The sequence below is a fragment of the Suillus subaureus genome (genome assembly GCF_016647635.1).
Source record: "Suillus subaureus strain MN1 chromosome Unknown BJ212scaffold_5, whole genome shotgun sequence".
Lineage (NCBI taxonomy): Eukaryota > Fungi > Basidiomycota > Agaricomycetes > Boletales > Suillaceae > Suillus > Suillus subaureus.
In genome coordinates, this window is record NW_024538561.1 from 325,567 (window position 1) to 351,228 (window position 25,662).

Below are 25,662 nucleotides of genomic sequence, written 5' to 3' on the forward strand. Positions count from 1 at the left end.
CTAGATCTGTTATGTGGCAGGTTATATGGCTTCTGTGCTGATATATAAGTGGGAGGACATAGCTCTCGAATGTGATGAGAATCATGAGACCCACATAGTGCCGGACTCAAGGAGGCTTCGTATCGGAATACCGAACGTACCACCATGATTCTCCCATCATTAATAGTCAGTCGAGATCGCTTGTATCATACACGTGGTTTCCACTTTTCCAGGTCTATCAAAAGGGTTAGATATAAGTGGATTACCACAGTGAGACCAATGGAAAATTGGGCAACCCACAAAGAGAGCATGAGCTGTATTTTGTGCCGTACACCCATACTTACACACATATTAATGGCCTCCAACATTCATTCATTCAAGGAGGCAATGATGTAATTTGAGGGGGACTGTTGAGTGTGAAAAACAAAATGCACAACTGAATGCAACATCAAATTGAGATTACGCAAACAGGTCAACCACGATGCATTTGATGATGTAGCAATCTAATCACAGCTTCGATCTCAGGCGTACCATGTCACGCGCCCGATCGCGCAGGACACGGCGCAGCAGCTTCCCACTCGGGTTTTTCGGAATTACGTCCACAAACTCCACCCCGCCAGCAAGATGTTTATATGCGACCTTGTTGTCTGCCACATGCTTTAAAAGGGCAACAGTCAGGTCTGGTTCAAGCGACAATAAAGTACGAGTTAACCTTTGTGATGGATGCTTTAACCCTCTCGACTTCAGCAGGATCCAAGGCGATCCTCTTGACTGCGTTAGGATGAAGTACCACAAACGCCATCGGAAGCTCCCCGCTGTAGCTATCAGAAATTGGCACTACACATGTGTCTGAAACATCAGGATGATCGAGAACACAGCCCTCCAGCCCTGCAGGAGCGACCTGGAATCCTTTGACTTTCATGATTTCCTGCCGAAAAAGTTGAATCTTTCGAGGTCGATACAGAACAGGAGGATGATAGCGTACCTTCAGGCGATCAACGATGAACACTTCATGGTCCTCGCGTATAATAACTTCGTCACCAGTACGCAACCAACCATTAACAAAGGTCTCCTTCGTGCTATTGAGCAGCAGCTAAGCTCAAGCCAGCATATGACATATGTAATTACTTACGCTTCTTCATTGTTCAGATATCCTAGCGCTACAGATGGCATTTTCACCTGAAGCTCTCCAGGTTCGTTGAATCCCGCTAGGGTCCCATCGTCTTTGACAACCTTGGCAACGACACCAGGCACGAGGCGCCCAGCACTACCAGGAACACCGAGTTTTTCGTCCACGGAAAACATTGAGATAGTAGCGCCGGACTCGGTCATGCCTTCATAATGATGAAAAACATGCGACAAGATAATCAGAAAACTGCCCCACCATAACCTTGACCTATCTGCGCGTTCGGCAGAATCTTCACTAGCTGATCAACAAGAGAGGCGGAGAGGGGGGCAGCTCCACATATCAGGAACCTGATACCATCTAAATTGTAATTTTTCGCAGCAGGGTGCTGCCAGGAGTATCAGGCCGAGTGATCAGTTACCAGAAGTGTCGGCACTGACCTTGCAAAACAACACGATCTGAGGTGGTACAAGGCTGTGTGCAGATCAGGATTCCCATGATAAGTCATGGTAATGGTGGCAACTCACTGAAGATGATTTATACTATGTCTCACAATACTCTCCAGGAACTCCGTGAAGTTGAACTTGGGTATTACCACAACTGAGATCTGCACGGAGTTGAGAAAGAGACATGGCAAGGAATCAATGGAAGCTCACGCCACAAAATGCCATAAGGTGAATCTAAGGTAACTGTGTTTAAGCAATATGATCGAGTATTGGAGATCCAACTTACCCCTAGCACCAGGCCATAAATATCTAGAAACGTTGCATACTTCAGTTTGTTAGACAATGTGCAATGGAAAGAGATTACATACGGAAGAAAGGTAGAACTTTACAAGAGATGGTTAGCGACGTCACATTATACCTATAAAAGCGCACCTCCTGCGACTACATCCCCTGGCCGAAACCTCTGCTTCTCCCAAGGGGCATAGTTCTTGTTAACCTTCTGCTGCTCAGCCATCTGAATCACGTTCACGATAGGAGCAAAGTGTGATATTGCAACAGCCTATCACGACCACAGGTATGAGGCCCCATTCATCAGTCCAAAGCTTGACACACCTTCGGTTTTCCCGTTGTGCCACTTGAAAAACTGAGGAATGCAACTTTCGTTTTTGCCTCTCCTTTCCGCAGCCTTCGCTCAACGAAATTTGGCTCACTCTGTAATCCTTGCTGAATCAGGGTGCCTACCGTTATCTGATTTGATTCATCAAAGGTGATAACGCGCTCGGATGGCAACCCGGCAGCCTGAGCAGCGCCCAATGCAGTGTGCAAAGAAGAGGAGTGCGTAATAATTAAAGATGCGTGGACCGCATTGAGCTGATACAGCAATTCGTTGATATTATTAGCTGGATTTGCGCATCTATGATAGAAGCCCGGTAATGATCAGACGGGTTCGAAAATATCAGAGGGCGCACAACATACGATACGACACCACCTAGACGATGCGTTGCCCATATGGCCGGCGGATAGTCTACGATAAGCAGTAAGTATATGGCCAGAAGCAATCAGCACTTAAAATACCAATGTGGTTTGGGCTGAAAATGACCACTGAAGCAAAGACAATGAATCTCGATGTTCTATGATATGGGCGCCTACACGCCGAAAGTACACACCTATATCATTCTCCTCTAAAATGGGATTGTCAAAAGGAGCGCTTACGCATCATAGCACTTTAACAGGACTCACTGACACAAAACCGCAGACTCAGGCCGTTTGCAAGTCCATAAGTCCTTGCACGGATCTTGGGCGCACCGTAAGTAAATACTATTGCTGACGTCATCACTGCGCTCAACCCACCTCTTCATGTCCAACCCCTCTTCCACTGGCATCCTCGATGAACCATGGCACATGACTTGGTCGGATGGGTCTCAATGAATGGGACGAGTCGAGGATAAACTGAGGTAAAGTAAGATCGTCTGGAACAAACGCCTCGAGACTCGGACCACAAATTTCAGACATGGAGGGCTTGCGGAATAATGGGTATGCAGAGAGCAGGAAGCAAGGCGGGTGCTGGAGTGCTGACGGTTGATGGCTTACGGGATGCCAAGTTCCTTGTGTGTGACTTGTCCGGAAGGATCTCGGTTTCTCCAGTGGTTGGGTTAGGAACGGTGTCACCAGTTCGGTTCGAGACACACCAGCCAGCTGGCCAGGGATGACTGGTTTGCAATGTATTCAAATCTACGTACATTTGACTCACAATTGTACTATTTTATACCTGTCTCATGAAAAAACAAACAAAGGGAGTACCACCTATTTATGGATAGGCAAAAGTTTTATGCGAGCGAGAAACGAACGTCAGGCGAGCAAGTACAACCGAGGGTAACAGCTATATATACTCTCCCGGAGCTCGTATATTGAGGGTTAGGCTGTCATTACAAAAAACATATCATAGCTTAGCCTTGAACTCTCCTGCTCTCAATTGCCGAGCTCGGTCACGAAGCACCCGCCGTAGTAGCTTTCCACTTGGATTCTTTGGTATGACATCTATGAATTCCACGCCTCCCGCTATGTGCTTATACGCGACCTTGTTGTCTGCGACGTGCTGAATAATGACGTCAGCCTGACTGCCACCGTTTTGGCATGGAATGGCCAGACCTTCATTATAGACGCCTTTACTTTATCTGCTTCGCGGGAGTCTTTTCCCACACGATTCGCAGTCAATGCACGAAGCACGACAAACGCCAACGGAACTTCTCCGCTGTAGTCGTCAGGTATGGGCACGACACACGTGTCTGCGACATCGCGGTGATCTAGAATACAACCTTCTAGTTCGGCAGGAGCTACTTGGAATCCTCTGACTTTCATAATTTCCTGATAGACGGATCAGCCACTGCAACAGGGATCCGGAGCAGTATACCTTCAATCGATCGACGATGAAAACTTCTTTGTCTTCACGTATAATAACTTCGTCTCCGGTGCAAAGCCATCCTTTAACAAATGTGTCTTTTGTTGCTTGTTCATCATTCCAGTATCCTAATGCCAAGGAAGGCGTCTTCACTCTCAATTCGCCTGGCTCATTGAAGCCAGCCAGGGAACCATCAGGCTTGACTACTCGGGCAACCACACCTGGTAGTAACTGTCCAGCGCTACCTGGGATACCTATTTTCTGATCAACCGAGTACATTGTGAGTGATGTAGAGGATTCGGTAAGCCCTGGATTCCAGGTGCGACGAATGTCAGCGTCGAGGGAACAAGAAGTAGCAGGCCTACCATAACCTTGGCCGATTTGGGCGTTGGGGATTACTTTCATGAGCTGGTTTACCAACTCAGCTGAAAGAGGTGCAGCTCCGGAGATCAAGAATCGAATGTCACTCAGGTCAAAGTCATTGACTGCTGGATGCTGAGTTCACGTTTCTCAGCATACGCGAATCAATCAACCATCAAATTTACGATTACTAACCTTGCAAAGCAGTACAATTTGAGGCGGAACGAGTCTGGGTAGCCAATACGTCAATCACCAACGCGTTCCGACGACGGGAAGACCGATTCTCACGTCAGGTGAGTGATACGGTGCTTCTCTATGCTCCTCAAGAAATCTGTGAATCCGAATTTTGGAATGACTACCAGCGACATCTAGTGAATAGCCCTAGTATTAACTCTGGAAATCGCACGACGTGATGGACTTACTCCAAAAAACGGGACCGCGTAAATCTATTTCAGATCTCAACGTCTGATTCTAAGAACGTTGTAGGAAGCTTGCGCTCACAGAGAATACAAGGCCATAGATATCTGCACAAGGTATGTGTTTGACATTATACAATATATGCAATGAACAGACGTACGGAAGAAGGGAAGCACTAAGTAATAGTGAATCAGATGTAACCCCCCAAAAAACTGGATGAGTCCATACCTCCAGCGACTATATCACTTGGTCTGAACCGCTGCTCCTCCCAAGGAGCATAGTTCTCGTTGACCTTTGTGTACTGCGCTATCTGAATGACGTTGACAATGGGTGCATAATGTGCAATGGATACTGCCTATTTATTGTTTCATGCATCTACTCGGTATCGGTGCTCTCAGACAACAACGCACCTTAGGTTTACCTGTTGTACCACTGGAAAAATTTAAGAAAGCGACCTTGGTCTTGCCCTCGCCCTTCTTCAATTTCCGCTCGACAAAGGCGGGTTCGCTCCTGAGTCCAAGCTGAATGATACTCTCTACAGTAGGCTGAGTTGATTCGCCAAAAGTAATAACTCGATCAGAAGGTATCCCGGCCGCGCATGTAGCACTGAGAGCTGTATGGAGGGAGGACGGATGTGCAATTACCAGGGTTGGCTTCACAACCTGGATCTGGTGTAAGAGTTCCTCCGCTGTATACGTTGGATTCGCGCCGCTTTAACGCATTTAGTCGGATCAGAAGGCAAGAATGTCATCATTTGCTGAGCTCACGAAACAATTCCACCCAGTCGGTGCGTAGCCCATATTGCAGGTGGATAATCTACGGAAAACGGTGAACTGACGCTGATGGTAGAGTGGAGATAAAACCTCACCAACATGATTAGGACTAAAAATAAGGACTGTAAACCAATCAGAAAAAAGGATGTATGACCGAGTGTGGATAACACTTACCGACTTCTTCTTCTTCTGCACGTATGCTGTCAGGACACACAGTCACTGCTGAGGATGGTCAAACAGCACGTACTGATACCGTAGCGCAACATAAGTCCATTTGCAAATCCAAAGGTTCGTGCACGGATCTTCAAGTTGCCAGACGGGTAGGCACCTAGTGAGGATCGCTACTTCATCATAACTGACAGTTTTCACGCACCTCCTCAAATCCGATACGCCTCCCGGTCTCGTCCTCAATCAACCATGGTGCATCTGTTCGGATCGGCCTACGTGGATGGTAGGAGTCGAGGAAGAACTGGGAGAGCGTCAAATCGTCGGGGATCGCTGAGTCGAGTGGTTCACCAAATATTTCAGGCATTTTCTGCAGGAGGGCGGAATCTGAAATGTGGGGTATGAGTGGATAAGAGGACTCGAGAGGAAAGTCATCGGTGAACAGCAGACTATTATAATTGCAACAAGTACTGATAGATACCGGTCAACGGACTTCAATGTGGTCACACGGTCTGGAGGGGTCAGGTGAAAGCCGCGTCTCCCGCGGCTGTAACTCGGACAGCATGCTGATGTGGCCACACGTGTATGTTCATACTGGTATCGTGCAATTACAAGGCACCTTAAGTGGAAGGTCCCCGTTATTTCTCGACATACTGAAATTTGAAATTTGAATGGATACAACTTGAACGAGGGACAGATATCGCTCAGTCTCCGTTGGTTCTAATCATTGATGATTGGTTTCCTTCACTACTAGATGCTGTGACACCAATTGACAGTTATTCGTGCATCATGCCTCATCCCTGGCAGTGAGCCCCGTCTAGCCCCATGTCAAACTCCATCAATGCCGCGTCACGACTGCGTCAATGTTTTCAGCATCTTAGTCATATCGCATGACCTTGAACTCGGAGACTCATTCAAGTTGCACTCAAACCCCCCTGTCCATTTCCCTCGGATAACCTTCCCCATCTCGAAGTCCGGGACATGTTGCTGTTTGGAGGCAATGTCATGAGTTTCGCTCCTGCCCCGTCGATGCATCCCCTTCCCCTCATCCAGCCAATCTGCACGCAGCTCTCCAGGTCCCATAGTCGGTGAGTCGTTATCCGAGCATGTGAGGATGGGTCGTCCACCAGGAAGGTGGACAACCTCTCGTACCCGGCTGGTGTGGCCTTGATCGGTGACCGCCAGCGTCTTTGTATTTTTTTGTGTCTCAGCAATGGGGGAAGACTGGTCGACACTCGGGGCCTCAACCATGGCAGATGATGGCTAACATATGTGAGTGCAGCTTGCCAGGATATTTGTATTAAAATAGGTTGTCCGGCAACGACAAAGACTGCTGGTGAGTCAATGGACCTCTCTTATTTTGTTAATACAGGTGCACGACCTATCGAGGTCTGTAAAACAACCCGCTTACTAGAATGAATCCAGTCCCGACACACAAGACGGCTTCTGTGTGCAGACGTTATTGTAGTGTGGTGCGAGAGTGTGCAATAGAACTTTTGAGGACTTAGAAGTTGCTGGTAATCGAACAATTAGCTTTGTCATATAGAAGAGGGTCACTCACGAAAAGCACCGTTCAGATCAACTCAGTGCTCAAATCATCAGCGAGAGGCACGGGTGCCGGGCTCCAAGCTGAGTCAGTGGACGTTTGGATCAAGCAAGTTAGGAACCTGTCCGTTTAAGCTTTGTTTTGTAGCGTCGTACGCGTCCCATGTGTTGTCCTCGTGTTCGCTGTAAGGTTAACTGTTCTCAGGTCTAGCTCACGCCAATTTTGCACTCTACATCTCCAGGCACCCCCACACACCTACCTCTTGTCACCCGTAGGCAGATCCTAATAGACCCATATGTTGAAAACCAATTTGTATTCGTCTAGAAGGCTTGGCACGGACAGTGCACCTACATGAAGTTGAAGGGGGAGCCAGACCTAGAACGGAAAAATGGCGACGTGTTCTGTGGCGATGGAGTAGGGTACCCCTCCACTGTCCAGCGGAGGTATTTGCCACCATAATTAATATTACAAGAGAACCTGAAAGTTCGAAAGCTCTGTAACATTGACATAGCTTAGTCGGTAGGGGTAGAGCCTTCGGGCGTTGTCGCAAGTAACGTTCATCATCAGGTTGAGGCCACGCCAGCTTTGGTTCTACCAGAAATAGGCTGCCGCACCAATTCAGCGACACATCCGAGTCATTACTATTCGCGGCGTTTACGAAGCCCGTGACGACTGCTGATCAATGATCCCGCTTGACCTCCGAGTCTCACGTCAGCCAAAGGACGTGGACATCAGGAGATATCACGGACGCTGGCTTGGGTTGATAGTACAAGATGGAGGATCCATCTGATTGTCGTTTGCTGCTTGCTAACATTGGATGAGTATCGAGTACGGACATACATAGCCTACGAAATCAGTTTGGCAGGACCAGAAGGCCCGGAGATAGCCACTTTTTTCTTTTTCTTTTTTGACCCAAGTTGTGAGCGACATACATGTAACATGATAAAGGACTGACCAAGGTACTAGGCTAAGTATGACCACTGCCTGCTAACTACATCACAATAACGTTCAGATTTCAGACGATCAATACGATGGTACTTCTCGACTTGATGTTGCCAATCGTCTGGGACGATCATATCATGCTCCCCTAGCCCCTCTAGCACCGGTAGGTCGTCAGGCTCGTGATAATAAAGCTCCTCCAACGGACCAGCGAGCGAAAGTCGTTCTAGAACAACGCGCCGCACGATGTATCTTGAAATATCAAAAACGATCAGGGTCCGAAGTCCCGGGAGAGGGAAATCCGCCAGTCCGTGGGTCGTGGGGAGCAGTCCCATTGCAAACGCATCATTTGCGTAGATTGCCCTCGGTCCCAGTGTCAATACCTTGACACTGGTCATTTGTTTGTACAGGCGATGCAGGAGCTGAGGATCTGCACGATGTGCGAAATTGACGAGATGGAGTTCATCTAGCTCTAGAAGAGAGCTAGAAGGGGTTTTCTTGGTAAGCCTGATCAACTCTTGAAGGATACCTTCGAATTCGATCTCGATCAACATGAACTCGCAGGCAACGCCATCCAAGGTCAATATCCGGAGATTGGGCATATGAACATGGTGAAAAAAATCTGCAATCCAACAATCCATCTTCCTCGATTTCATAGCCAGGTAGTGCAAGCGGGGCAGCGCAATGGAAGACACGATGTCTGTCAAAAGCGGATCCATGTCCAATTCGAGTGCGAGGGTCTGCAGATTGACGAGTGCACCAAGGAGTTGCAACAAAGCTTTTGCTGTAGTGGCCGTATTTCTGTTACCGTCATCTGTGCAGTAGTGTATCTGCAAGTTGACAAGATGTGATGAGAACATGGAGGGTGACAGCCAGGACCAACTGGTGCCAAAAAGGATAAGATCATTGATGGGAGATGCTGAACCAGGAAAAATCGACGGTTCATGATGGTCGGGATCTACATTCAACTGGCTGTGTACGAGTTCAAGATGCAATTTTTCTAGCATATGGGCTAGATGAACGGAAGGGCGTGACATGAGTACGAGTGCTTGACGTATGTGGGTCTTTGAGGTCGTCCTCATCGTAAACTCGCGCCAACGGTGTACATGCACATATAACTCCAGGATGATCAAGACGAGGTAAGCGCCAGCCACACTTTCGTCGACCGGTGCGGGGAGATTAAGATTATGGTCATACGAAGGGGAGGCTCGCCTGGGGGCTCCGTTGAACGGGTTGTGGGGGTCGTTCCAAAGTAGGGTAATTTTAAGAGGATGTGTTCCGCTAAGTTGCAGGAAAGTGCGCACTAGTTCAAGAGATGCAACATCGCCGAAGGAAATTTGTAACACAGTCCACAGTGTTGGAGTCTGTGATATGAGACGACGCCAACGTTCGCATACACACATTGCTGCAATGAGTGCCGATGACGGAGGTCCATTGGATTCTTTTTCATCGCCCCAATAATGATAGTAATCTTGGTGCCAGTCGTCCCAATACCTGCCTTTCCGTACTTCATTTTGCATAGAATAATCATGGAAGGTGGCTTGGTCTTCTTCACAGACCGACTCGAAAATCATGCGGAGCGCGTCGTCCGGCAGCTGGTCGATATAGCAGTTATTCATCCCAATTGTTGACTTTTGAAAAAAAAACAAAAGGAAAATGAGGGTAGTAAATACTAGGAATAACGGATAACCTCTGGAGAGACATACTGCTCGACGTGGCCCTCAACCACCGCGGCCGCACCAACTTCGACTCGGAGTTAACGCGAGCCCTCGATTGTGAACTGCGTTCAGAGTACTCGGTTTTAACGAACAATTGTCAACTGTCGCTATCTACAGAGGGGTGCGCGTATTTAATACAGGGAAGGATTTGCCACTCAAACAGCTAAACTCGAACTTTGTCATTGTCATTGAACCATGATGCAAATCAGAAGCGCCCTCCTTCGGCGGAGTCCGGACCTGCTTCGCACCCGCAACTTCAAGGGCCTAATTAAGGATGGAGTCGGGATAGGTGAAAGTCTAGCTGATATGGGCTGCAGATCTGGGCCCTGGGGTGTTGATGCAGATGCTCTTCTTTAGATGTAAATGTAGATGAGTCTAAGTCCCACGCGAGCCGGTCCCGGCCAGCGGCACTGCTTCATATAAGACATGTTTCTTCTAGTACTACTAGTGGTACTATATCATGCCTGTTTTTCCAACACGATTGATGGTAGAATCCTGGCACGTCTCTCAATCTAGCGCGATGGATTAATCATTGGAATTTAGCACTATTCATCGACAGGGGTCATAAACAATGGTGTGTGCATATAGTGGACTCGCGAAGAGGACCACCTTGTTAAAGCTTCGCTTTGGGCTTCGTCCGCATTTCTCGAGCTTTGTCTCTTAGCACCCTCCTCAATAGTTTACCGCTCGGGTTCTTCGGAATAACATCAATAAACTCAACACCCCCAGCGAGCTTTTTATAGCCAACTTTATTATCAACAACGTGCTGTAAAGTTAGAATATGAGCACGACACGTGCCCTGAGGTTTTGAAGTGCCAACCTTCATAATCGACGCCTTGATCTCGTCCGCGGCTTCAGGGCTTTCTTCGACACGTTTGGCGGCTTCAGGGCGGAGAACGACGAACGCCAGTGGTAGTTCACCACTATATTCATCTTGTATTCCAACCACGCACGTATCAGTCACGTCGGAGTGGTCCAGAATACACCCTTCGAGCTCGGCAGGTGCGACCTGGAATCCACGAACCTTCAACATTTCCTGTAGGGTTGTTCAGTCAGGTGAGACCAAGGCCTAAGGCCAATCATCCAACCTTCAAACGGTCAAGGACTACTATTTCTCCCTGGCGGTTCATCTTCACCTCATCACCAGTACGAAGCCATCTGAAAGCAAAACCTCAGTCACCAGCCGATTGAACGCCTACCCGCTCACCCATTTACGAAAGTTTCCTTCGTTCTGAGCACATTTTGGTAAATATGAGAGTGATACAAGGAAGGTGATCTCATACGCTTCAAGGTTGTTTGCATAACCAAGCGCAACCGCCTGCGTCTTCACGACGAGCTCGCCAGGTTCGTCAAAGTCTGCAAGAGTACCATCCGGTTTCTCTACGCGGCCGATAATACCAGGAAGGAGTTGGCCAGCACCACCACTCAAGTCACATCCCTTATCTAGCGCCCAAGTGCTTATAACAGTGCACGATTCGGTAAGCCCTGTGGCCGCTGGGATGAAACCTGGACACGCATTCTCCAGAGATGAACTTACCGTAGCTCTGCCCTAGGTCAGCGTTTGGGAATATCTGAACGAGCTGCTCCATCACCTCACGAGACAGGGGCGCAGCACCCGAGGTGACGTATCGGACATGACTAAAATCGTAACTCTTGACGGCTGGATGCTAAGTGGCAAACGCAGATAGGTGAGAGACCCGGTCATTCCGGAATCACGACTCCCTGACCTTGCACAATAGAACAATGTGTGGAGGGACCAACCTACAGTCTTGTTCGGGTGAGGTCAAATAAAACCGGAGGAGGTCGACGTACATAAGATGAGTAATACGGTGCCCAATTATGTTTTTCAAGAACTCTAGAAAGTTGTATTTCGCTGTTAAAACAACCGTCATCTGGATGCAGTTCAGTCAGCGTGCAACTGCAGATTAGGGATGTGTCGACGCACTCCGCAGAAAAAGGCATAATGGGTCTACAAGATATTCAGCAATGAAATAACTAAAGCCATAGGAACTCGTACATTGAAGACCAGTCCATAAATATCTGGAAATGATCGGTTTCGCAACATAACGGCATCGAAAGAGTGGCAATGGCTCACGATATAAGGGAAGCACTGCACAGTCAATCAAACTGAGCCCTTCGAATAAATAGCAATGCACGCACCAGCACAACATACGTCACCAGGCTTAAATCTTTGTCCGGCATAATCTTCACCGACTTTATGGTGCGTAGCAAGCTGAATGACATTTGCAATCGGCGCGTAGTGGGGTATTGCAACAGCCTGATATATACCATGTGCAAGTTACATCTACACGCATGTCCTTGCGAAACATGCGCTCACCTTCGGGCGACCAGTCGTCCCGCTTGAAAAATTCAGAAAGGCCACCTTAGTTTTCCCTTCACCAGGAGCAAGTTTCCGTTCTGTGAAGTTCGGAACGCTCGCAAGACCTTGCGAAACCAAAACTTGCACAGTCACCCTCTGCCTGGTATCAGCACCCTCGACGTCAAAAAGAATGATGCGATCCGCGGATACACCAGCAGCGTGTGCAGACGCCAATGCCACATTGAGCGAGTCCGGGTGCGTGATGATGACGGCTGCTTTCACTGCATTTATTTGATACACGAGTTCGTCGACTGTGAATAGAGGGTTGGCGCCGCTTGTGAGCGCATTTCAGAATGTTTTAGGCAACTTAGAGAAAGTGAGCATACGACACCGCAGCACCAAGTCTATGAGCCGCCCAAGCAGCCACGAGGTAATCTGCAGAATTCATATTGTCAACACAGACAAACACCGCATGCGACGAAGCCAGCTCACATACCAACATGATTTGGACTGTAGATCAACACTATCAGATATGCAGAACGGGGGGATCATCAATACTTGCAAACCATTAAAACTATAGTTTCATTACCAACATGATCATCCTCTGTGTGGAACCGGAGTCAGTATGTGGCACTCGGTACCATGAAAACGTAGAGAACGCACGGATGTTATAGCGGATACTCAACGCATTAGCCAGACCATATGTCCGAGCTCTAATCTGCGTGGTACACGATCAGCAATTGTAACCATTGACCGGAATAGCAATTTATGTCAACCCCACACCAACATTGCGGATTACTCTAGAGTGTTGCTCAATTCCACTGGCAGGCACACTTACCTCCTCAAGCCCAATCTTTCTCCCACTCTGGTCATCAACAATCCATGCACCACTTTTACGAACAGGCTTTCTGACATGCTCCGCATCTAATATGAACTGTGCAAGCGTGAGATCGTCAGGTATATGAGGGAGGATTCCTGCAGGCGACACGACTTCAGCCATCTCCACCAATTCAAAAGGGCAAGAAGAACGATGGACAAGACAAGGACGGCAAGGAACGCTCTGTAATGTAAACTCTCATGGTTTGTTTTCATACGTCAAATGTAAACTCACACTTCGTCCTTTTCCGTCACTGATTACACCATCGCTCGCCAAAACCCGTTGGGGTGTGGCGAATCCTGGCGAACCTGCCCTGTTGGAATGCCATTCTGATATGGTTTTCTCACTAAGTATGTATGCATGTGAGTTGTTGTCAGGTGCTGATCAATTTAACACCTGCCTATTTGGTCTAACAAGCTATGTCGAAAAAAACGAGTCCGAATTAGTAAGGCTCTGTCTCGAGAGGGGTGCAAAAGGCAAATTCCGGATATGTGGCTCAAATTTACATAAGCATTTAAACCTTAATATACAGCCACCTGAACTTTCGTTAGATATGATTTGAGCTTTGACCTAGCAGTCTCAAAATTGATTATTATTTTTGTTTGTTACTGGGAAGGGAAGGGGGGTGTTTCTTACTGTAGAATACAACTAGGTAGTTTACTTAATAAAAAATGTGTGCATTAGTGTGCTACTCATCAACAATAAAATGTTGGAAGTAACTTTGCAGAACTGTTAAGATTGCGTGCTCAAGGGGTGTTAAGGTTGTACTCAAAGGGTAACTGGATCTGAAGGGCTTCAGCCTCAGCTTGTGCACTGTGCCCCTTACCCGAGTATTGCCCCTTATTTCAGGAAGGCAAGACTAGCGTGTCTGGAAGGTTGGACGAGTAGCATAACGGATCCAGATGACTTCTGGATGAGGGATAAGTATTGTAAGGCTAATCCGGACGAGTCCAGACTAGAAACTAATGGTAATGGACTGTCAGGGACAGAGGCGGATATGGATAGACTATAGGAATCAATCCTAAGTCTCGGAGGGTGACGAGAGTAGAGGTACTCAAGTCTGGAGGACAGGAATGAGTAGAACTAAGATGATATTCGAACTGAGGTACTACAGAAAGTTACAGGAGGTTATATACTATAGGTATCTAATGGAATGATCAATCAGCAGAGTCTGAGGCTATGTACAAAGCATTTGGATAGTCTATTGGTAAGTAGAAACGGATCACAAATCATGAAATGGAAATGAAACATAGGTAGCAGATAAGGGAGCAGGATGGATATACAGATAACCAAAATACCGGAGTTAGGGGGTTACCAAAAAGGAGACAAGCACTGGTTGTGGATTCAGATGAGTTGTGGACTGGACCAGATGAGTGGACAGATTGAATGACGAGATGTTGGAGGGAGATAAGATGTGGATCTGAGATGAGATATGTACTCTCACTCTGTAAATTATTATCATGGGCACATTACAGTGGCATGCACATGCCTTTGGATCATCAAGTTTTGATGATAGTGACTGGGACTCAGACATGACTAATGACTCATATCAGACAGACCTGGACTTTCAATCACACCTTCATAGATCTCCCTCAAATGAATCTTCTGATTCTTCTGGCCAGGTGCAATACCACTTGGATGCCTTCCTAGAATTGGCAATCACACCAGAAGATCTACCAGATGCCTATCAATTAGCTGTAACCCCTGATGACTTTGTCCCATCAGACCCTGAATCAGAAAGTTTGGACCAGCACACAGAATACAGTGACTTGCAAAACTGTTACAATGTTTGGTACTTTTTCAGTGTACACAATATAGTGCCTATGCACATGGGAATCATGCTTAGTGTTGGTGGGGGCGTGTGAACTACAAACCCTTGGCTACAGACTGACACTTGTATCACATGATTTAGCCAAGGGGATGTGAAGATATGCCTATTTTAAGACAGAGATACCATTGTAACAGTTTTGCAGCTGTTGATATAGATGGTGGGATCTCAGTCAAATCAGAGGATGGTTACTGTTATTTGCTTATACAAATAAAAATATACATAAAAATATTATGTCTGAGTTTGAAATTGCTCCCATGCTTCTTTATTTTTAATCATTACCACCATGGGATCTCTCTCTACTACTCAAAAGAGTACCATTCTCTTTTAGCTTAATACTGGTCATTCTATTCACTCTATTGCCTCCACAACTAGTGTCAGCACTACTACTATCTCCAAGTTTCATTAAAAAGAGTGTTCCTACTTGCAAAAGTTGACTGGTGGTCATTCAACCAAGCTTTCCTCAGTCAATATTTGTCATCCTATTTGTTTCATCTTCACTCAGCAGGCAGAAACTGCTATCCAAGTGCTCGAATCTTTTTCAAATATTGTCAATTAGCCCCCCAACCCAAGTACCACTTGCTGCTACCTGAAAAAGCTGGGATGAGGGCTGTAATCAAGTCCAAACACTTTCTACTATCTGCCAAATATTGCAAAGCACACTTGGACTTTGCCTATACTCACAAAAATTGGACTTTGGAGGACTGGAAGTTGGTCATATGGTCTGATGAAACCAAAATTAATCACCTAGGGTCAGATGGTTGCAAATGAGCTTGGAAAAAGTCAGGAGAGAGGCATAGTGACAGATTGGTATAAGCAACTATCAAGTTTAATGGAAGTTCTGTGATGATATGGGGCTGTATGACCTGTGAAGAAGTTGGCTATGCTGCTAAGATTGATGGTAGAATGGGTGGAGATCTTCACCTTCAAATTTTGAAGGATAAACTTCAGAATTTCCTGGAGTTTTATAATCTTTATGCTTCTGATGTCATTTTTCAGCAAGACAATGACTCTAAGCATACCTGCAAAAAGGTCAAGAAGTGACTAGATGGGCAGGAATTTAGGACTATGGTATGGTCTGCACAATCTCCTGACCTTAACCCATTGGAATATCCCTGGGACCTTGTCAAAAGGAGACTTGCAGAGTATGAGCATTCCCCTAAGGAAATAGTAGCAGTGGTTGGGAATAAAGAAGCATGGGAGCAATTTCAAACTCAGACATAATATTTTTATGTATATTTTTATTTGTATAAGCAAATAACAGTAACCATCCTCTGATTTGACTGAGATCCCACCATCTATATCAACAGCTGCAAAACTGTTACAATGGTATCTCTGTCTTAAAATAGGCATATCTTCACATCCCCTTGGCCAAATCATGTGATACAAGTGTCAGTCTGTAGCCAAGGGTTTGTAGTTCACACGCCCCCACCAACACTAAGCATGATTCCCATGTGCATAGGCACTATATTGTGTACACTGAAAAAGTACCAAACATTGTAACAGTTTTGCAAGTCACTGTATGAAAGGAACAGGTACAATAAGCAATCTCCTCACATTTACAGCACTACTGTTAAGGTCATGTGCTCAAGGGGGTCAGATCACAAGGGCTTGGCCTCAGCCCGTACACTGTGCCCCTTTCCCAAGTATGTGCCCTTAATTTCCAGGGGGCTAGAACAGTTGTCTGGAGTTTCCAGGATTTGACTAGGGCGGTGAAGGTTCAACTACCCTGCTGGGCTGCAGAGCAAAAGAAAGAAAGAGGGCTCTACCTCTGGGGTGAGAGGAAGGCTACTGACTCTCTAGATGTTGGTCGAAGTGTGCCAGGCAATATGTTTGACCCTTAAGGGAAGCAAAGAAAGCAAGTATCCATGAAGTGACACCAGGTCAACTCTGGTGAAGCACACTGAAAGCGCGTGCACAGGAATGTCGAGCACGTAGGTGCACAAAGCGTGGGAATAGGGCGCACACAGTGCGCGAATGTGTAAGAGATGATGATTGGCTGCTGCTGAAGACCAGGGCGACAACTATAGCATGCTGGCTGAAGATGATAGATTCTGACTACTAGATGCTACTAGACATGGTGGTGGTGGGTGTATCAAAAACTTCCTAGGCAACAGGTAAGCTGTGCCTAGGTGTGCTCCCAGGGCTCAGAAGCGAATAGGGAGTGCTCTAAGTATGTAAATGATGTAAATAAAGGGTCCATGATGAAATAATGTATGGTACGATGCTAAATATGAGAATAAACGAAAAGGAACTCACTAGGGGACTGGTTGGATGATGGATGGATGCTCAAGGACACTGCACAACAAAGGGTGATTGAGTGTGGGAAGAGCGCGCTAAGCGCATGCATGGGAATGCATTGCATAATGTGGGAAAGTGTCGCGCCTCTGGCGTGTTTCACTGGAAAGTCATAGATAGTGAGTTGCACACTATACCAGTCGTTGTGAGTTGTGATATGGGCGATCTAAGCCTGAAGGAATCTTGTTCCCTACAGTGGACAATGGACATCTGGATCTGAAACATGAGATAAATCCAGCAGACACCTGGATGTTACTTGGACAAGTGGATAAGACTAATCCAGATGAAGTCCAGACTAGAAACTAACAGGGGATAGACTACCCTAAGGTAGAGTTGGAGATGTAGTCTAGGATGCAATCCTAAGACTTGGAATATGACAAGAGACTTGGCTCAAGTCTAGAGGACACAGGAATGAGCAGGAACTAAGATGATACAGTGGCTCAAAAAACTGTCCACATGTTTTGACATTTTTCACTATCTATGATATTGTGTGAGAACGAACAAATGCCTCAAGGACATGCTTATACCACATTGTAGTATGGCTTCAGGGCTTTCATTTGAGTCCTACACCGTGTGAATCTGTGGAGATATGGTGGAGATACAAGGCTTACAAAATCATGACTCATGCGGACAGTTTTTTGAGCACATATTAAAACTATATAAATCATCATTTATGACACCATAACAATCATGCCACCATTAAATAAATTATAAAGTGGTGTCATTATGTCATTTTAAAACCATATCTAACTATACAAACCAAAAATTTCCATATGTCATGGTTATATTCACCATGAAAGCCACCTCCCCTGCTCAAAGGAATAATATCCTCTCTCTTTCCTATTCTGGCCTCTCTGCTTGTCAAATTTCCTCTAGAACTGGAGTATCCAAGTCCACTGTGGCCAAGTTCATCAAAGAAAGTCACACAGACAAGGAAAACTTCTGTGAAGGGCATCCATCCAAGCTCACCTCTACTGATAGGAGGGCTATTATTCAACATATCACTACAGGAAAGGCTGATAATGCTGTCCAGGTCACCTATTACATCAATTCCATCATCACATTCCCTGTCTCTTCACACACTGTGAGAAACATTCTCAAGACAGCTCATCTCAAGTCAGTAACAAGGAAGAAAAGGCTCTCTTCTCTATCACATATATGCAGAGAGGACTAGCACCCTTCTTGTTTCACATATATACCTTGCCATCTGACCCAATCCTATTTATTGTGGTCTTATATGATCATATAGCATGCTTCCAGTCTGTGTAATCCAATTCTGATGGGCTAAGGCAAAGGTTAGTCATCTCTGCATATGTGTGATAGAGAAGAGAGCCTTTTCTTCCTTGTTACTGACTTGAGATGAGCTGTCTTGAGAATGTTTCTCACAGTGTGTGAAGAGACAGGGAATGTGATGATGGAATTGATGTAATAGGTGACCTGGACAGCATTATCAGCCTTTCCTGTAGTGATATGATGAATAATAGCCCTCCTATCAGTAGAAGTGAGCTTGGATGGACGCCCTTCACAGAAGTTTTCCTTGTCTGTGTGACTTTCTTTGATGAACTTGGCCACAGTGGACTTGGATACTCCAGTTCTAGAGGAAATTTGACAAGCAGAGAGGCCAGAATAGGAAAGAGAGAGGATATTATTCCTTTGAGCAGGGGAGGTGGCTTTCATGGTGAATATAACCATGACATATGGAAATTTTTGGTTTGTATAGTTAGATATGGTTTTAAAATGACATAATGACACCACTTTATAATTTATTTAATGGTGGCATGATTGTTATGGTGTCATAAATGATGATTTATATAGTTTTAATATGTGCTCAAAAAACTGTCCGCATGAGTCATGATTTTGTAAGCCTTGTATCTCCACCATATCTCCACAGATTCACACGGTGTAGGACTCAAATGAAAGCCCTGAAGCCATACTACAATGTGGTATAAGCATGTCCTTGAGGCATTTGTTCGTTCTCACACAATATCATAGATAGTGAAAAATGTCAAAACATGTGGACAGTTTTTTGAGCCACTGTATTTGAACTGAAGTATTTCCAAGAGCTACAGGAGGTCTATATACTGTAGGTATCATATAGGAATCAGTCAGCAAACACAAAGGCTATGTATGAAGCATATGCAAAGTCTATTAGTAAGTAGGATGGATCACCAATAATGCATATTGGAAATGAAATATATGTAATGGATCAATAATCAGAAGGGAAACATAGTTAACTGGAGTCCAGAGACAGGGGAAGTCTAAATGGGGTTGGGCACTGATATAGGGTTTGGATTCCAGAAGGAAGATAAAGATAGATCAGATCATTGGAGATCTGGATCTCAGATCTGGATATCTGGAGAAGCAGATTTAGAGTTGAGGGTCCGGAATGGCATATGACAACTACCTTGTGAGTAGTCACAAGGGCTTTGACAAAAGAATAATGTGCTTCAGTATGTGCACTCATAGCATAGATCTCTATCACCCAGTCATTGCTAGCAGTAAAGAAGACCTTCATCAAGATACCCAAGTCATCTGCTGGCAGATCAGTGACCTCTGTTTGCATCATGTGTATGACATGCTCAAAGGCAGATAAATCCCTGATTTTCAAGATAACTGGAGGAGAAATAGGGATAGGGACTGGGGGAAAGGCAGCACCTTGAGCACCACTAACTACCTTCTCCAAGATGTTGCCAATATCATTAATATATCCTTGCATCCCCACTATAGCAGTGGCAGGGGTGAGCTTGGAGGCATATGCAGTGCTGGTCATTGGCAAGTTTCTACTGCTAGTAACATGGCTACTAGTACTAGCAATATGTGCAGATTGTGTTTTCTTTGTGGATGGGGCTGATGTTAGTGTGCTGGATGCAATGGAGGATGAGTATGATCAAGACCTTGAAAGATATGATGCTATTTCAGTCTCAAGTGATGCATTGTCACAAGTGCATTTGCCATTCCTGAGGCTAGATCCTACTGCTGTTGTGGGAGTGCCAGGGAGATAGGGAACCATGAAACTGATATTCACAGACCCTATGGTTGTAGAAGAGCTAACAATGATGAAGGAGTTGGAGTCCAGCATTAACACATCATACAGTGTGATGGCCCTGAGTACTATGACCATTTGACAAAATGGCATACACCTGTGAATAGAATGGCCAGCCAGTATTGTAGTATTGGCATATCATATCATAGGATTGCTGCCAGTGTATCAAAATATCAGTTCTAATATTAAAACTCATGTGATGCAAGTGTACTTATGCTCAATTGGAGAAATGAATTCCATACTACCCATGCAGGATTTCCTTCAATTCCAGCTCCCCTCTCATTGTCCCAGTGTATGCCTGAGAGATTACAGTAGGCCTTGATATTACCATACATTTGCTTGAGCCACATTAAGTCTTGATCAGTACAGATCAGTAGATATGAGGTGTGATTCCTTACCAATATCCATTTAGTCTTGCAACATTTTGCAATCTTAGGGGGGCCCACAGTGAGTAGATTAGTCTGGGCAAGGACCATTGCTGCTACATTAAATGTCAGGGCCTTGAAATTGTTGCCATTGCCAGCCTCAGAAATCTTGCTGAATAGAAAAGTAAGTAGCACATTGGTCTCCTGTGCATTTCCTTGAGCCTTAGGTTCAGGAGATGCTTCTGTAGCCATGAGTAGAGTAGTCAAGTGAGCACAGATTGAAATAGTGGTGACCACCAATGAGTAGATCACCCAATGGATGTGAGGATTGAAGCACTCCATACTTTACAGTGGTGCTGGGCAGTAGGTAGGGAAGGTTTGGGCCCCACCCACTAGAAGGAGTATGATGGCAAACCAACACACAGCCCCTACATCAAATATTGCAAATATTTGCCAACTTTGAAGTTTCCAAACTGACTCTTAAGATGGTACTTATGTACTGTCCTCATGCAAGCTGGGACCAGGATTACAGTAACATATTGATATAACAATCACACATACACACACAGTTTACAATACCATATGTACAGTCTACCATAAGGCTTCACTGCAACAGATAATAAACAAGGATTCAAAAAAGACTGTCATGATTGTGCTTCTGGCAGTTTCCATCCAATTTACTCCAGGTATATACATATACATAATTTTTTCTAGTGAACTACCATTTTGATGAATATTATACAAATTCTAAGCAGGTAAAGCTTGACAAAAATTTACCATTTCCATGTCAGTTGTCTGATGCTGCAGGTGCAAGCCAAAATTTATTGTATACAGGAGTCAGACAGGCCATTTGTGGGGATGAGTTGCACTGGAGGATAAGTCTACCTCATTTGTGCCAATAGGTTGTTAACAGTACTTGAAAATTACCGGCCCGGAACATCCGCTAGGTGAGGTTTCGAACTCCGTCAGGACCTAATTACTGTACGGTACACCTAATAGGTTGGACCGCCTAACAAATTAAATGAATAACTGTTGCTATGCAGTCAGTGTGGCGCGTTGGAACCCTCGATTCCATGCGTAAGACTTGACAGGACTGCCAGAGTGACATGTTATGTACAACGACCCCCTTGAAGCATTTTTCATTTGAGTAATTCGTACGCAAAAACATCAGGAGAGCACATCACGATTCACAGTCGTGGAGTCAATGTCACTTCAGTGTCCAAACCATGATCCCCCTGGATTTCCTCACGACCAGGCACAGTATGAGCCCACTTCATCCGCAGCTCTCCCCACCACCGAATAATATATTCTTTCTCTCTATCGCCGACGCGCACTTTGATCTCCGCAAAGAGCGCGTCGATAAGTTCCTGCCTCTTCTTCTCGTCCTGAGCTGCATCCATAAATGAACGGATGGGATCCAGCAAGCGAGGGAGCAAGGCCAACGGCACCGATGGCACACACGAGATAAGAGTCAGGTGAAGTCGATGCTTACGCTCGTTATCATGCTTGGAGACAGACGCAACAGCCGCCAAAAGGCAGTCGATGCAAAACCACGCAAGAGACAAATCGGCAGCAGACGCCGCACTCCGAACGAGAGCAGCAAATGCTAACCGGAGTTGCAGCGTGCTGAGCCTGCCCTGCACTGAATTCTGTGAACGACCAGCATGGTCAAAGATACTCGAGAATTAAGACGTAGCCGCTTACGTCTATTAGACAGTTGGCATAAAACGGCACGATTTTCCTTGTGAAGCCCCCCCCCTGTTGTGACGTCGACTCCCTCGCCTTCTGCGCATGCGAAGCGAAGATGGCAAGGACGACACTATGCGCGGATTCGAACGTCTCGCGGTGACTAGCGTCAGACAGGTGCCTACCACGTGTTAAGGGTGAATCACTGTATATGTGGAGGATGAAACTTACGGAAGGCACGTAGGAAATACAAGCTCCTGAATAGTCATTTCGTTAAGCACAGGAATAAGTTGTTCGATTGCTGAAAGCGCAAAGGCCCTTTTCGCTTGATAGAAAGGGTGAGCCGGATGTGGCTCCAAGCCCGATTCAACGACACATAGATGTCGGGCGTATTCGTTGCTCTTTGTTACATCACTTCCGAGAATGTCGAGTGCAAGGTAAAACAACCTCTTGAGCTCATCGAAAGCACCGTAACCTGCACCACCAAACTGCGTGATAACAAATGACAGGTGTGAGAGCGCTTGCAGAACAATTGCTGCGAGCGTCGAAGTCGATGGTAGAACAGCGGAAGTGGAGGGGATGTATACCAGAGCAGAGAGACCTGCTTCTGTGATCATAATCACGCTGAAAAGGAGTGTTTTCAAAGTCGCCCATATGACGGTTGTAACTTCCCTGGCGTCTGGTGCTAAATATGGATGAGCGCTGTACGGCTATTAATCCAACGAGGCTCTCACACAACAAGCTCTGGCCTGTAGCCCCAGAAAGTGAGGTCGGAAACCAGTCGGTTTCAACGTGGGCAGTGATAGAGTTGAGTTTCTGATATGCTTCCGAGATTAGAGGCAGTGCGATGTTTGGCCTATGATCTACAAAGAGCGACATGGTTCTAGCGCACAACTTCGATATTGAACCAATGTAAGCCATCGAATTCGAATTCGATACGTTCTTGATGGATTTTGAAATTGGGCTGTCTGACTGTATGAATGTTAGTTTAGGGAGATATATATGCGCGCGCTACTGACAGGTATATGAATTTTGAATTCTGCCTTAGAGCATAACGAAGACTGGAGGGAAGATAGGAATCTTCCACCGTCAAACGCATCCTCGATGGTGCGCATAATTAGCCCTAATAGATGCTGATGATACATTAGTATAAGCGAACTGTTCATGTGAGCAGACCCACAGAAAGGGGGAGCGCAGTGAATTTCTGGGAGGGTGCCAACAGAAGAGATTGAGAACATATGATGAGTGACAATGCAAGAGCATCGGCTATAGGAGCAGGGCTCACGTTAACAGAATAGTTGCCGATGCTCTGAGCACGCACCTGATTCAGCAGCAGAATGAAATTCTTTTCTCCATGTATCAGACGTTGAGAACTGGTCAATAACGTCTGCAAATGTCATTACCAGTTCATCTTCAGCTATACCCTTCACGCCTCGCATCTTTGCTGGTAAATGCTGCAGGATATCCTCAAGGCCAAGAAGAAGTCCGCTGCAACAGGCTAATCGTATAATGGCGTGTCCACCCTCGAGACCTTGAAAGATAGCAAGGGACCAGACGTTGAGCTGAGTATCTAAGCTTGGAGAAAACAGTCCACTCGAATCTGCTTTCAGCACCTGTAGTTTCGAATGTACCGCATGTCGGAAGGATGTACTGAGAACTTCTAGTTTTGAAAGTGAAAATTGAATGAAGATAGGGCTGCTGACAATAGTGGCAGCGAGAGGTGTTGGAGAAGGATAAATATTCGCGAGGTAGTGGACGATGAGGGCCTGGATAGTCGACAATGGAGTCTCGGTGGTGTTTGACCTCCCCAAGCTGCTGAGTAGAAGGGTGTGACCTCGGTCTGGTACTGCCATGTCACACGAAATAATAAATCTGTAAGACTGTAAAGCTAGCAACCAGCTGGCTGCTGGACATCAACTCCAATGCTCGCACTCTGGTGAATGATCTAATAGTGAATGTCTTCTCCTAGGACATGCTCACCTCTACGCACGTGAAGCCTTCGTCTTACGACAACAACTATGCACGTTGATCCTAAGGCCGCCTTCCCGTTTGACTAGCTGACCGCCTATCACAAGCACTGGTCTTCTTGTTCAGTTTAAACTGTTTTGGTCAGGGTCTTTGCAATGTTTTGAATTCTGATTTGAATCAATAATATTATGTAATCTCCAAGTCTTTTGTGGGGAATGCCACTGGTGCGATATCCTGCCTCGACCCACATTCATATCCACCAGATCCTAGCTGGGTATGCCAACGTAATTTTCCCCTCTTGTTCTCCCGTGCTTCTAGACTCAGAACCTTTTTATCGGTGCTAGCCAGAGTTTCACTGATAATCGCATGATCACGATCAAGCTTATCCAACACTATCTATCGGCCCTGTCCATTCTTCAATCAAAAGGTTGTTCTGGGGTCGGTATCTGCCTCCGTGGATGCAAACGGAAAACGGGGACCAAGTTACTGTTATCCTCGACTTCTTCTCCGACATGTCTGCGGAGTTACTGTTGAGGACAAGTTCTTCCGAATCTCAAAGTTTAGCCCGCATCGTTTTTCCGATGAGCCTGACAGCTTCGTTCAAATTTTGGATTGCACGACCCTGGATTGTTGGTAATCTGAACATCTTTGAACTCAGCGTGAAAATCTGTATTTTGCAGTATCTGTGAACCCACAAGATGGGTGTTTCTCCGGTGGCATCGCAGAATCAGATGGCAGTGAGTGGTAACTCTAGTGAAGCTTCGCCGTGTGTCAAATTAATCCATGTGAACCAAACTTCATACATCATGATGTCTGTAAGCTGAGGAATTTCGTACCGTGTTATACTTTTAGCAGCCAATTATAGCCGCATGTGCGAACCACATCGCATGATTTGCGTTGCAAGCTACCTCTCTCTGAGCTGTGCTGGTCCCCAGGGGATACCCATTTATTTCTATCATGTGATGATCATGATGACCGACGCTATGCTCACCTGACATATATCAGCACGCGCTTAACATATCCTGTTGCCTACGGCGAGCTTTCAAATCTTCCGCATGAATGAAATGATGATATCTTGATGAACCAAGTAGCAGATGGCGGCAGTGTAATAAATGGCAGCTACACCGAGGGAATCAGATTTTATGAATGAAGCGAGGCAGATTAGAGCAGATTTCCCAAAACGCGCGGACAAGTAGAGCCGCGCGCGAACAAAGGGGAGGGGGGTAATTATGTAAGCGGGGGTATTCAGGGTCTTTGAGAATTCAAGACACTCACCTTTTGCAACCTAACCTAGTGCTCGCTCTGTTCACTCCCTGCTCGACGTTCCCTGCGTCATTCCCGTCGCTGCTGCCGTCGCCGAACTAGTCGCCGTCGCTGCGCTTGACGTTGACAGGACGTTAATTCCCGCTT

General features: G+C 46.0%; 6 protein-coding genes across 6 annotated transcripts; all 6 read right to left on the reverse strand.

The window, feature by feature from the left end:
• Positions 1-430: 430 nt before the first annotated feature.
• BJ212DRAFT_808691 (uncharacterized protein) lies at positions 431-3,340 on the reverse strand. The gene is made up of 17 exons (XM_041344111.1): positions 2,902-3,340; positions 2,791-2,845; positions 2,718-2,732; positions 2,626-2,652; positions 2,527-2,575; positions 2,164-2,464; positions 1,984-2,110; positions 1,920-1,934; positions 1,838-1,860; positions 1,762-1,785; positions 1,633-1,712; positions 1,546-1,579; positions 1,364-1,493; positions 1,112-1,313; positions 965-1,058; positions 692-907; positions 431-636 (listed from the first exon to the last, which is right to left on the reverse strand). Exons 1-17 carry the CDS (start codon positions 3,061-3,063, stop codon positions 487-489), a joined length of 1,704 nt encoding a protein of 567 aa, XP_041196905.1. The 5' UTR covers positions 3,064-3,340; the 3' UTR covers positions 431-486.
• A 150-nt stretch (positions 3,341-3,490) lies between these two features.
• On the reverse strand, positions 3,491-6,031 carry BJ212DRAFT_1263989 (uncharacterized protein; the record flags this gene model as incomplete). The annotated part of the gene is made up of 13 exons (XM_041330389.1): positions 3,491-3,646; positions 3,700-3,915; positions 3,962-4,257; positions 4,315-4,444; positions 4,505-4,538; positions 4,598-4,677; positions 4,732-4,755; positions 4,811-4,833; positions 4,955-5,081; positions 5,137-5,437; positions 5,494-5,589; positions 5,743-5,827; positions 5,860-6,031. The coding sequence occupies 13 exons, from the start codon at positions 6,029-6,031 to the stop codon at positions 3,491-3,493; spliced, it is 1,740 nt and encodes a 579-aa protein (XP_041196906.1).
• A 1,683-nt stretch (positions 6,032-7,714) lies between these two features.
• On the reverse strand, positions 7,715-10,129 carry BJ212DRAFT_1585317 (uncharacterized protein). The gene is made up of 4 exons (XM_041342358.1): positions 10,043-10,129; positions 9,856-9,978; positions 8,166-9,780; positions 7,715-8,112 (listed from the first exon to the last, which is right to left on the reverse strand). Exon 3 carries the CDS (start codon positions 9,766-9,768, stop codon positions 8,173-8,175), a length of 1,596 nt encoding a protein of 531 aa, XP_041196907.1. The 5' UTR covers positions 9,769-9,780; positions 9,856-9,978; positions 10,043-10,129; the 3' UTR covers positions 7,715-8,112; positions 8,166-8,172.
• Positions 10,130-10,480: 351 nt separating this feature from the next.
• BJ212DRAFT_1263105 (uncharacterized protein) lies at positions 10,481-13,187 on the reverse strand (the record flags this gene model as incomplete). Its single annotated transcript, XM_041330320.1, has 17 exons — positions 10,481-10,633; positions 10,688-10,903; positions 10,974-11,025; positions 11,075-11,098; positions 11,151-11,352; positions 11,405-11,534; positions 11,595-11,628; positions 11,680-11,759; positions 11,813-11,836; positions 11,885-11,907; positions 11,963-11,977; positions 12,028-12,145; positions 12,206-12,521; positions 12,574-12,622; positions 12,684-12,710; positions 12,851-12,905; positions 13,026-13,187. The coding sequence occupies 17 exons, from the start codon at positions 13,185-13,187 to the stop codon at positions 10,481-10,483; spliced, it is 1,680 nt and encodes a 559-aa protein (XP_041196908.1).
• Positions 13,188-19,420: 6,233 nt separating this feature from the next.
• BJ212DRAFT_1476929 (uncharacterized protein) lies at positions 19,421-19,960 on the reverse strand (the record flags this gene model as incomplete). The annotated part of the gene is made up of 2 exons (XM_041339460.1): positions 19,421-19,543; positions 19,595-19,960. The coding sequence occupies 2 exons, from the start codon at positions 19,958-19,960 to the stop codon at positions 19,421-19,423; spliced, it is 489 nt and encodes a 162-aa protein (XP_041196909.1).
• A 1,465-nt stretch (positions 19,961-21,425) lies between these two features.
• BJ212DRAFT_1328449 (uncharacterized protein) lies at positions 21,426-24,391 on the reverse strand. Its single transcript, XM_041334657.1, has 8 exons — positions 24,265-24,391; positions 23,606-24,217; positions 23,465-23,550; positions 23,304-23,417; positions 23,019-23,256; positions 22,516-22,969; positions 22,303-22,465; positions 21,426-22,247 (listed from the first exon to the last, which is right to left on the reverse strand). Exons 2-8 carry the CDS (start codon positions 24,135-24,137, stop codon positions 21,786-21,788), a joined length of 2,049 nt encoding a protein of 682 aa, XP_041196910.1. The 5' UTR covers positions 24,138-24,217; positions 24,265-24,391; the 3' UTR covers positions 21,426-21,785.
• Between the last annotated feature and the right edge of the window lie 1,271 nt (positions 24,392-25,662).